General features: G+C 41.0%; 1 protein-coding gene across 6 annotated transcripts in view; it reads right to left on the bottom strand.

The window, feature by feature from the left end:
* spag9b (sperm associated antigen 9b) overlaps nt 1-13,339 on the bottom strand; it is a 29,123-nt gene that overhangs the window by 13,552 nt on the left and 2,232 nt on the right. For all 6 annotated transcript variants that reach the window (XM_026350773.1, XM_026350774.1, XM_026350778.1 and 3 more), the window contains exons 2-5: nt 8,151-8,271; nt 5,869-5,939; nt 5,028-5,131; nt 1,256-1,403 (exon numbers count right to left, since the gene is read on the bottom strand). In XM_026350773.1, coding sequence (XP_026206558.1) covers nt 1,256-1,403; nt 5,028-5,131; nt 5,869-5,939; nt 8,151-8,271 — 444 coding nt within the window. The remainder of the gene's footprint in view (nt 1-1,255; nt 1,404-5,027; nt 5,132-5,868; nt 5,940-8,150; nt 8,272-13,339) is intronic.

Raw genomic sequence — 13,339 nt, 5'->3', positions numbered from 1 at the left:
GCAACACAGAAGTGACATTTACAGCACCAATCAAACAGCTTTGATTCAATCAGCTACTGGCAGCCCTCTGTGGCATTCTGACTCTGCAGTGCTGTATTGTTTTGATCTGTTAATACCAGGAGCTTCAGTCCTATAAATAACACAGTGTCTGATGGAAAATAATCACTCGGGTCAACAAAGCACCCACACGGATCCTTCTGTCACCTTGAGGCAAGAATGGGAGGTGGCTAAACTTTAATAACACAGGTGACTTTAATGCCTTCATAAAAGGTATTATATAGAATTAAACTTTCTCCATAATGGTGTTCCCTCAACCTCATACTCTCTGAACACACCTATTCTCCTCTCTCTCTGCACTGATGAGTGTCTCCTTTCACATCACTTGTCTGCATGCTGGCATCACCATGTTGTTCCTATAGTAGCAAAGAGCAGCCAATTGGAGGAGAGCCTCCCTCCTCTGCTGAGTCTGTCTCTTCCCTAACAATAAAAATGACTATATGCACATACACACACACACAGTCCTCCACACGGTGAGAGGGAAGGGATCATTAACTGCAAATCTTTGGAGAATGTCAAGTCAGCGGACAAAACACAAAGGCACTGCTGTGTAGTTGTACTTATAGTGCCTGGTAAAACTGTGTGTCCATCTTAGGGAAAATGAGTTAAGGTCTTTGATGTATTCTAAGACTTTTGTGAGGCACTCAAAAGCAGTTATGTTATCAAAACATCTTTAACAAGTCCCAATCATCTGGGTGAAAATATAGATTTCAAAACAACATCCCTCTAAACTCAGACTAGTGTAATAAAAACAAATGAATACTTGTTGTGGTCATTAATATTCATGATGGAGCCTTGCTTCCAGCATGGTTTGCTATAGCAACAATGTGAAGACACTCTGTCCTTTCTACCCTCCCTTGAGGTTAATGGCAGGCCCCCGAATGGTACCACTTCCCCTGCTTGCTAGGCTCCAAGCCACCCCATTCTCCACACACACACACACACACACACACACACAAGCTTCTAAAAATTCTGGACACACTCAACAATCCTTTCTCTCTGAATGAAAATGTACTCTTTCTTTTGGTGTTTGCTGGCACTGAGGGTCTGCATCTTGTTTCTACAACCTCCTAAGTGAACTACAGATGATGTCACTCATCTGATCCGTGGGAATCTCTTCAAGCCAAATTCAGACAGTAACTTGCGAGCTGTTATTTTAAGGTATCATTTACAATTAATGGCCTTGTGTGTGTGCTACCTTAAGGCTGGTGTTGGACCGTGGATGGCTAAGGTTGTTGAATCTCCATGGTTCAGCGAACGTGTCTACAGGTTCTCTCTGGAGGTCAGGGGTCATACCGTCAGTACCAGGAAGTTGGAAAATTCCCATGGAGATGGGGCGCTCCTTCCTGGAGAAAGAAACAAATAGAGGAAAAGATGACTCCAAAGAAAAGAGAATACTTTTTTTTTTATATTCCAGGCATTAACTGTTCTAGAGAGTGACATGCTCACTCACATGCTGATATTTAGCTGATTTGACATTCACAGTATCTGTATGCTACCATTTGTCAAGTAGCACTAAAAACAAAGTAGGACGGAAACATGATACTTTTGCAGTATTTGACCATAAACTGAAGGACAAGGACAACTTTAAATTTTGACCTGTTGATATCATTAGATGAAAGGTCACTAGCTCACAAATGTAACTATAATACAACAATTCTGGATTACCAGCATCTGTAGGACATACATCATCAAGGAACCATAAATATCTATGCTGAATGTTGTTCCAATTTATCTTATAGATGTTGAGACATGTAACTGAATTAAGTGAAAAAGGTTTCCCAGCTAGACAAAAAGTCACGGGTGGCACCAAAGCCAGCAGTGTCCCAAATTTCACGGAAATCCATCAAATAGCTGTTGAACTATTTCAGTCTTGACAAAAGCAATGTGGCTATGTACAGTAACAATGTAAAGCATTCTTACTGGTAATGAAGGATATCTTAGTTACAAAATAGCCCAGTCAACAGCATGGTGCAGGAACATGATTTATAAAGTTCAATAGGGAATAAAGGGGTATGCAATACATTCCACTATATAAATTTCAGAGAAGCCATCACTTAGTAGAACAGGCTATACCTTTATACACCTTTTTTTCAAACTAAACTTTCTGAATCCTTTCCAAAGTAGTGGACCTAACTCAGCATCATATTATCAATTAAACAAAAAGAAACAAAACTAATTGGTGGTGGAAAAAAGAAACTGTTGCCTCGTAAACTTCATCTCCCACTAGTGCAATACCTATCTCTGTGAAGGAGATGCATTCTTCATTGTGTTATAGGTAGTTATGGTTTTCACACACATGGTGAAACAAAGCAAGAACAAGCATCTGTTACCCTCTACAGCTCACATAAACACATTAACCCATTTACTCTTGCGAGGAGGTGATCATATCAAAACTTCAATTTAACAACTCTAAAACATCATTTATATCCAGTAACACAAGACTATGTGAGCTGGTGTGGAATAAATACTGTACTAGTGTGAGCAGAAAAATGGCTGCCATGGTGAGAACAGCAGACGGCAGGCAGTGATGAAAAGGAGCAGCTCCAAAAAAAAAAAAAAAAAGGAAAACAATGGACACACCACCATATTGAGAGGAAGAGGTCACATGCAGGTTACTGGTGGTGACCAATGCTGCCTTTTGTCTTTTTAACTGAGCTCAATGTCAGTACCGTACCACTCAATGTTTTATCAGGAAAAGAGGTTTAATAAGAAGATTCACATACAGAGAGGCTGCAGCTAAGGTGTTGTGATCTAGATACAATGCTACCGATTTTACTGCTCTCTCTTGACCTACTTTTAGTGCGCTGTTTCGTAGTGTCTGGCGATCTCACACCCACATGGCAACCACACTGAGTAGCTACAGCTGGTGAAGATACATTCATTTAAACACATGTACAAACACAACACACGTTGTACCTGCTGGGTCTGGGTAAGGAGGGTAAGGAGGGCAGGGCAGGTAAGCCGCCGGTAGAGACAGAGTAATGAACCAGCAGCAGAACTGACAGAGAGACCAGTACAGCAGAGTTGATGACCACCGCTCCCCCTACAAAGCCAAAAACAAACAGCAGCATACACCCGGGGCTCATGGCCCCCCACGATCATGGCCCAGTACCTCGCCAGGGACCTGGAGGTTAGGGGGCACACAGGATAAAAGCGCAGAGGTGTGGGTAGCACCAAATCCACTCTGCTGTTTTTTGTCAGACCACCACCACAATAAGTCCATCAACAGCTGAGGTCAGAGATGCTCTACTGTTTACTGCAGTTCAACTGTAAGGCAAACAGCGTGGGAGCAGGTCAAAGGCAGAACAATCCGCCAGCAGCAGTCACAACAACAGTAATCCTGGTGGCTTCAGCAGCAGCAGAGACATCGATTGATTCAAGTCGAGCAGCAGCAGCACAGGCAGCAGATGATCCACACAGAGCAGGGAGAGGCTGGTAGCAGCAGCTCTCTTCCACTCTTGTCCTCTGGCAGGTGATTTTGTTTCCCTTCCTCTTTCACTCGTTCTATCCTCTGCCGAGATACAACACACAGCTGCGGCTGTGCGGTCTAGAATACCCCGACGCTCTCCCTCTAGCGCTGCTATGGCACCCACAACCCCTCCCTCTCTGTCTCTCTCTCTCTCTCTCTCAACATCTCCCTCTCTCGTTTGGATGCTGAGGCAGCTTGTTCTATATGCCTCTTCTCAGGCTGCAGTATAATGGCTGCAAAATGGGGAGACTGGTCTAAACGTACGCGCATGTGTGTGTGACAGAGTGAGCAAGGGAGAGGAAGTTTGGCAGTGTGTTTGCATAAACTGCAGGGATAGTGAGGGAAAAACAAAAGGGCTGTTTGAATACAGACCCTGTTCAAGTTTTGTGAAGAACCAACACAAAAATAAAACTCCTGTACTTTTACATTTCTGCTGTGTTGCAACCTTGAGTCTGTCGATAGAACACATGTCAAAGTGAAATTAACCTGGCGTAGAGACAGGCCCGTTGTCTCACGGTTTATGTATGTTGCCTAAATATCTGACGTGTCTAATAAAAGTCTAGAAAGTGACATTCAGTTAGATAGTCCTGTATCAAGAAAATCCATCAGCTGTTGGATATTGTGCTAAACACTAAATGCTAGTAAGTATTTTTTGCATGTTTAACCGTTATTGTTACAAAATTCAAAGATAGTGAAAACCCAACGATAAATACGACACAGCAGTAGAACTGCCCAGAGCAGGCACTTCCCAAACACTGTGTGCCAAGTCCAAAAAGGCCATAGACATCTGAAACACTCCAGCATTCATCAACTGGTGTCCAGGTTTTTACTTGGAGTGGCAGAAAAAAACAGTCATAAAAGAAACATCTGGTTTACCATATAGCATGAGGAACTTTGTGATGACAACAAACACTGCACAGAGGTGTGATGAAGACAACATCATATATCAGCTGTGAGGAAGCCATGGAGGACTTGTTAGGATAAACATTCATAACATGAATGCTCCAAAACACTTAACGGTTATGTGGGAAAAACAGCCTGAACGTTGTCATAATCATCTCTGCAAATGAGCAATGAACCACAAAGCTCATCATCCCATGGAAGCAGATTAATCTGACAACAACCACACTGTCACAGCATCCTCTGTCCGACCTCCCGCTCTACAGTTATAGTGGCGGCTCAGTGCTGGTTCCTATACACCACCAACTTCTTAAAACAAGGCAATAATACTGTATTGTTTCTAGACCAGTAATTTAAGCCTTTTCTCTTTTATTAAGTCTATGAGTTTGGACAGATAATGTAAACTGCAGCATGCCTGGTTTGTGGTCATACAACTACAAGGTAGTAATTCTAATTTTGTTATTGTTGCTGTTTTATTTATTTTTTTAAGTAACAATGAATAACATTTAAGATCAGAGTCTCTGTGGGTCAATTTTCAGCCTTACATAGAATAAAAGGTATGAGGTGTGGAAAAACCTGTTGTGTTGGGTTGGCTCACCGTGTTCTGGTTGATGTGCCTGTGCCCGTATCTGAGGGATCTGCTGGTGTCGAAGCATGTTGGTGTTTACTGCGCTCCAGGTGCTCCATGTAGCTGTGGATCATCTGGAAAGTGCATAATACACTCTATATAATACGAGTCATAGAATTTAAAACAATGCATTACAATCATTTTACAAGCTAAAAGCATAAAAATATATGTTTATAGATTTAAGACTACTTAAATAGTTATTTATTAGTATAGAGTTTAATATGACTAGGCACATTTGTGACAAACACAACCCACAACAGCAGCATTATCAGTGTTTAGCTGATTCTAAGCTTCTCTATTTAGCTTTATTCAGCTTATGAGCAGTTGGCTGCTGAGGCCTGAGAGGTTTGTTTGGACACTGAGGCATCTGTTAGTGATGCATTATGGATAACAGACCAAAGGCTCAGTAGAAACATAATTCATGTTCAGATACTTCATGTTGTGAATCATCTTTACCTGGCCCACTTCTCTTTTCTGTCTAATCAACCATTGTTTAATGATCACTTAGAGGTCAACTCTGTTCCTCTAATTCTCACTTGTTCCTCAACCTTATATTGTTACTCTCTGTTACTCTCTGTTTTTTCAACCCCAGAAAACAGCCAAGCCCTGTAGGGCTGTTATTACAAAAAAGAAGAATGTCAGTTGAAAGGAAAACGTATACCCAAACGTATTCATGGCCCATCTTCTGTTTTTTTATTTGATTTCAGTCCAAAGCAGAACAATACGAGACAATCTTAGCAGTGTTACAGCTACTAATCTATTTTGATTTTATACTCTTTTTTTTTTCCTGAAAAGCCCTAAGCCAGTTTACCTCTGTGTGTCTCTGATGAAGTGCATTGTACTCCTTCTTGAGCTCGGCTTCTCTCTCCTCCAACCTGCTGACTGGATAAAAAAAGAAAACAATGACTTACACAACAAAATGAGCCAGAGATTTTACTGATATAAGGAACTCTAGCTGACAATACTGTTATCCAGTTCTATGTAAAGTGACTAATGGGGTCTCAAAAATTCATTGACAAAACAAAGCTGTGATTGTTCCCTGGATGAATCATTTGTTCAGTGGGAAATCCACTGTTTTTACCCCACTGTGTGAATCATCAGTGTGGAAATGGGTCTTAATTCCTGTAATTACATCTGAGAGTCAGAAGAGGGCCACCATGTTTCAACAACCCCATGCTGAGCTACACCAGACAAAAAGCCTGGATGGGATTATTTCACCACTCTGAGTCCTTGATTCTTATGTTAATACTTTGTTAATACTTAAGTTGATTATGAATACTTATCATGACCAATAATGCCAAACATCAACATAGATTTCATCTGGAGCACCAGTGATTTTGACAATTCTAAATATTTAAATCTTTGCAGGTTGATTCAAACACAAGTTTCTGTCTGTCTGTTGTGGTGGAAAAAAATCGCTACAGCTCAGCTGGTGTGATATGGAATAATAAAAATCTAACTTAAAAGTAAACAATGGCTCATAAGACATCCACAGATCTGTCTGATCTGTCTGATCTGACAGTGATCTGTGTGATCTGTCATCAGGATCAGTCATATCCAGCTAATTAACAACAACTTAATGACTCCGTAGTTTGGGGCTCTCAGGTGGCGCTAAACATCATGAAATAAGTTCATTACTCAAATCTCACAAAAAGTGGACACTTACGTACCTTGCGATCCGCTGCTGGCCTTCCAAAACTAAACCTAAGGGTTTTATGTCAAATGTCCATTTCCAGTGTTTATTAAGGTTTAAGCACATATTTTAGATACACGGCTCACCTACATGATCAGTGAAGAACAACAATTCACACAGCAGCTGCACATAATGTTGAATCTGTGATTCACTGTGGTTATGAGAGGGCTGATAGAGGAACTAGTGGTAAAAGAAAGAAGCAAAAATAACCCAGTTCACATTTAGAAGTGTGTTAGAGAAAAGGTAGTGATCCTGAAGGAAAGTCCCATATGAAAAGCTTGAATATCGGTAACACTATAGAAGAGCTAAGTCCTGGCAGAGGTGTTAAAACGTGTAACAGATTCTAGATTAATGTCAGAATATGAGGTAAACAAGTGACTGTTTGGGTGTGACCGCTGCGATTAGTCACTGAACAACACTGGAATTTAGCAGAAAGAAGTTCTGCTCTCAGTTTTTATTCAGATTATATTTAACTAAACTGTGCACAGCTGGAGTCCCCTGGGTAAATAGAAATTAAGTCACTCTACGGTTAAAAGCCAACCAATAACGGCAAAATCATACTGAAATAAGAAGATTAAGAAACAGATAATGAACACAACCGTGTTTGCAAGAATTAAAATAAAAGGAGTAAACACAGTAAAGGTCCACAAACATATTAGAGACAAATGAAACTAGAAAGACAAAAAAAGAGGAAGTGTTACATTGAGAAAAAAAAAACGCTGAGAACTCTCAAATTTTCCCTTTTCATGAAAGAGGCGTATGTTAAAGCCTTGCAGTGAAACAAACAAGCAGTCATGCACACATCATGAGGGTTTTCTTTTGATGTCCTGAAAAAACACTCTGAGATTCAAGAAAAACTACACTGTGCTCCACATTTAAAACTACTTCACTACTTTTTTACAGGTATCTTTTAGGCCTTTAATGAATCTTATATGCAGAAATACAGACAAATATCAATAAACAAGAAAAAAAAAAAGCTTTGTTTTCAAGGTAAATGACCTCAGCTCCCTGAAATTCTTTTGTTACTCCCTGAACCATTCTGGGCTTGTGACACGTTTGGTTTGATCTTCTCCAGCTCATTTAGCTGACCTGTTAGGCAAACACACAAACTCATAGTATGTTACTAATGGCCTTTATTCTGCAGGGACATGGAAGTCCATCTGCCCTCTGGCACATCGAGCGAACAAACAGTCACAAGACCTGCAAACTGTCAATGCTGCTCACAGGATATCTGGCCGCTGTGTGTGTGTGTGTGTGTGTGTGTGTGTGTGTGTGTGTGTGTGTGTGTGTGTGTGTGTGTGTGTGTGTGTGTGTGTTTGTGTGTGTCAGGCTTTCCAATAATAGAGTCAGTACAGTACAACCAATGTATGTGACAGATGCACTATAAATGGTGGACTTACTCTGATCTGCATAGTTTTTAGTTTTTAGCTCTAGTTGACGTGTGTGAGACTCCAGCATCACCACCCGACCCTGGAGATCCTTCTTTTCTCCCTCCTGAGAGTCCTCAAGAGTGATGTACCTCTGCAGCAAAAGAAAGAGAAAAAAGACAATTATTTACTGTAGACTTGCAAACTTCTAGTGAGAGTTGAACGACTTGTTTATGCAAAAATGTCCTACATGGACGTAAGCAGTCACTTCGTCTTACTCTGACATCACCTGTGACTGATCTCCCGATCATCACGAGCTCTGACGTCAAACATTTTGAGTGAGCATGAAGAGTTAGTGCTGAAATGGAGATATTGCATGTTTGTGTGTGTGTGTGATCCCTGCTGTTTTTGCCATTAACCTCAATTCTTCTATCAGGGCACCTTAGACTAAGAACTCTCTGACTGAGGAAACAGGATAAACAATCACACTTAACAGCGGGTTTACGCTGAAGACACACAACATTAGTATGATGACAGCTGTTGTATTATGAATCTGTAAATTCACTTATCCCACCAAGGCAGTTGGATCACAGAGTAAGAACAGGTACTCAAGTCTTTTAACCAAATGTCAAGCCTCTCACTCACTATCCTTCCCAATTCTAATTCATTTGATGTTGGGTCAACGACTGCTGTCTGGTGGCAAGTTACACTTTGACCAAAGATAAATTAGCTGAGATGAAGCTCTAATAGAAAACTGAAAAGTAAAAATACTGCTGTGTTCCAAAATACGCCACACTGAATTTGCAGCTGTACCAGAACATATTTTAAAACAATACATAGGACTACACAGGAAATGCCCTAAAACACAAGTATCTGACTCTTAGAAGAGTGTTAACATTTATAGTGTTTTGACAATGTGAACTAGTGTGCACCAACATCTTTATCAGTCCACTCTGTGCTATAGCAAATCTGAATAGCAATAATCAAAATTCAAGAAAATGAAGAATATTTTTTTTCTGTTGTTCCTGCTATTTTGGTTGGTTTGTTTTGTTATCAGGAGCCCATCTACCGAAACAACAGATGATCACTTGCGTCACCTGCCTGGTTACAGGCTAAGACTTGTAAGCCTGCAGTCTTGTGATGTGGATGGTCTCTGTGAATAAGAGGCCCTGGGGAGGGGTCTGGTCAGGATGTAGACATCATCTGCAAAGAGATGAGCATCACCTGAGCGCCCTGCTACACGTAGCTTCTTCTTTATACCAACATCACATCAAGGCTGGAGGTGACTGAAAACAAATCCACCATTGATGGGTTGAGTTGTTTCTATCTGCCTGTGGGCTTTCAAAGAGTAGCAGTGTGGAGCATTTGATTTGCTATTAATCATCTTTAAACGTCCTCTTCATCAAGTGGCATCTACCAAATAATGAAGTCAGTCAAAGTGGCTTTATTGTGAAGTTTGAGTGAGTTTGTGTGGGGGTGATCTGGGTCTTGTCATGCAGAAGCCCCCACGAAAAACTCCTACTCACAGTCGGGCTTGGGGGCTCTCTGGGCCAGTGGGTGAGAGACCAGAGGACTCAGCGGGGTCTGGAATCACATGGAGCATCTTAAGAACTGAAGTATTGATAGTAATGCAGCTTTTCCCATGCAAATCTACTTAGAGCATTAACATAGCACTGGGCTAAACTACAAACAGGGGGATTCATGGGAAGGGGGGCGGGCAATCTAATCAGCAAATGTACATAAACAACAGTGAAACAGAGGCAATGTAAATAAGTCATTCTGACGAAGGATTTGGAGAATATGGAGAAGCTGCCTTGAAGCTGCACCATAATAGACCAGCCCTTCTATATCAACATATTCATTGGAGCAACCACCAGCATTTTCATCACACTGCTGCTGCTCATCATATGACCCAGGAAGGAGGCTTGTGCATATGACAGCGCTCCAGAGAATGAGTGTTCCAGCATTTTAACGTGCACTCTTGCCCCTGTGCTGCATGTATAATGCTGCCTTTGTCCCCGAACCAACACATACTCTGATACACACAAACACATGTGGCTGCAGCACAAGTGAGTGCACATCCGGACAGACAGGGATCCACTGTATTGGTACTCAATTAACAGAGAGTGAAATCAACTCCTTTTTAGTTTTTCTGGCTGTGGGTTGCAACTGGGAGATTTAGGAAAACTGGGTGCGTGAGAACATGACCACCAGATGCAATAAAGCGCTGAAGATTCTCAGTCATCCAAATACCACGTTACATTGAAACCTTTCACTACTTGTCAAAGTAGCTTCATCAGCCTTCATTAAATTGATTAGGCAAATGAAATAAAAATATTGAAGAACCACAGCAGTACATGTAGTAGGATTATATGTTATAAAAACAATGGTTAAAAATCCTAATATAGATGTTAAAGATTGAGCTTTTTGATCAGACATTTTAATCAACAAAATGTCTGTCAACAAAATGACTGCTCGCTTAAATGCTAACATGCTAAAACACTCACAATGACAATCCTAACAAGCTGACATTTAGAAGGTATTGTCACAACCCGACTTGTTTTACACATAAGCTAAGTTGCAATTTACTGCAATGTTGCACCACAGAGTAGCTAGTAGCCATTAATACATGGTAAAACTGCTCATCCACACAGGTCAGGACAGGACAAATACAGCATTAAGATGATGATGGAAGTACTGTACATGGAAGGTACAGGAACCATTAAAATTGTTTACCCTGTGAGGAAAATTGAATATGAAAAGCAAATTTCATTGCAACCCACATTGCAGGCAACATGTCATCTACAGCTACACGGACCAGTCACCACACTGGAACCACCGGCAGTTGAAATGAATAATACAGATCATCTTGTCTGTGAATCCAGGTCAGTCATTCAGCCAGGTGGACTTTTGAAGAAATCCAGTTGACACTGAACAGCAATTTTGGAACTGATCATCTTGTTACAATGGAACCTATCAGGCTCGGGTATACTGGGCAGCAAGCGAACAGTCAGTTGACCTGATGCAGGGAAAACAGGGAAGGCATAAGGTTGTGAGTGACTTTGACAAAAGCCATATTGTGGTAGTTAGATGACTGGGTCAGTGCATCTCAAAACAGAAGCACTCATGGGGGTGTTTCTGGTATGCAATGGTCAGTAACTAACAAAAGTGGTTAAAGCCAGAACAACAAGTAAACTGGTTACAGGGTCATACAAGGCCAAGACTAACTGATTGGCGTGAGAAGCAAAGGGTAGCCTGCAATTTAATGTTAGCTATGATCAAGTGTGTCAGAACACACAGTTTATCACAGCTTGCTGTGTATGGGGCTGTGTAGCCACAGACCAGTCTGAGTGCTAAAATACTAAATCCAACGACAGGTGCAATTATTGTGGCTGCTCTGCACAGTCTCCACACTCATTATGGTACCATAAACCAACACTCTGACTCTGTCTACCAATGGATCCGATGGCATTATAGATCAGCATTATGTGCGTGGTCTACTGCAGGTCAGCAGACAACCCTGACTGGACAAAAGACGTGAAGGAAGTGCTTTTTTTTTTCTACAAGAATTTCCTGCCTTGCCTTTTCCTCTCCAAGGCTCGGACAAACTACTAAGGAGGTATTTCTCCTAGAGGAGTGAAAATCAGAACATGGCTCATACAAGGTGTTTGTTAGGATTAATCTGCTCCTTTGCTTCTAACGTGACTTGTTGCCCAAATGAGCTGCTTAGTAGCTCAGTCTGTGCCAGGCTGCTCATTTGTCTCCTCTGAGTAAAGCAGTTGCTTTGCCACTGGGGAAAGCTTGGATTTAAACAGTGCAAGTGTGTTTTAATTTCTTTTATTTTTGTGACCGTTTAACACTCTGAAACCGTTAAACTGTCACCGACAGCTGTCCGGCACACTGGAGATTAATGAGACGAGGGAGATGCAGGAAGGCTGTGTGTACAGTTCATCTGTGTGTCCCTGCACAAGGATGAGCACATAGAAGCAGACTCAAAGTGGACAAGGCAACATGAATGCAGAAAAGAAACTAGAAACAACCCAAACAGACCATTTTACCAGTCGCTAACAAAGATCTTAAAGATTCTGGCCACCCGTTTTCTCTTATCAGCTTCTTACTATGAATTAAAAGCTCCTACACTAAAACATTTCTGCCGTGACAGTTCAATTAATTTCACCTGAGAGATTTCTTACTCCTCTTACTGTTTTGAAGAGGGTGGGGCTTAAAAGTCCAATCAGCATTAAACAACATTTGAATGAGAATCTGATGACAGTTTGTGGCTTGTCTGCTTATGCTGCCAGCACCGTCAAAGAAATCTGAACAAACCACACTAATCTACACACAGTCCTGTTGAGTTGTAGGTATGCACTGTATGTGCTAATAAATGTGTGTTTTTTCAAATATCTAATAGCACACTTTCTTATGTCTTGTCCACAAAAGTTTTAGACAAGACCTACTCAACTAGGTCTTGTTTGTTTGTATAAATGTGATTGCTGATTACTTGCTGTATACAGTTCAACCAAACTGTAAAAACATTTATTTTACACATCAATTATTTTAACTGCCATGATAATAAAAGAAAGGTGTTCTCATTTATCTTAGCACTGAATGCCAGATTGCTCCCTATTACTCATTCTTTAATGACATTTTCTGATACGAATCAACAATAACACAACTCAGGGACTTACTGACAGCAATTAAAAAAATAAAATTCACTGCCCTATATGCAAGGCACAGAATAAGTCCTGAATATGACAGTTGGTATCATGACCAGCTCTGTTCATCAACCTCATCCTGGCACAACCATGGCTTCCCAAAGCCATAAATAACCCATCATGAATTGCGGTTCGAGTTCCTACACTGACATTGCCTAGAAAAGCTACGCACTCTCCTACAGACAGGATGTGGAGCCAAAGGACAGACCGGTGACATCGTCTCAACATAATGATATCTGATCACACCAACATGAAAGCTAACTGGCTGAGTGAAGAACTAACTTTACATGGAATGAGGCATTTCACACACAGGAGCCAGAGCCAACAGGACTGATGAGACCATATAAAATTGATGGAAAATCCCGAGTGTAAAGATCTATCTAGAAGCTTTGGCAACATGTTACAACATGATGAATGACTGACACACTGCTTTGTGGCCTGTTGCACTGTCATTGAACATTTAATTGTAAAGACAACACCTAGAAAAACACTAATGGAAAAACTGCA

Source organism: Anabas testudineus, chromosome 19, assembly GCF_900324465.2.
Source record: "Anabas testudineus chromosome 19, fAnaTes1.2, whole genome shotgun sequence".
Taxonomy (NCBI): domain Eukaryota; kingdom Metazoa; phylum Chordata; class Actinopteri; order Anabantiformes; family Anabantidae; genus Anabas; species Anabas testudineus.
Note: the sequence above shows the minus strand (reverse complement) of the source record. Positions and strands in the feature narration are given on the sequence as shown.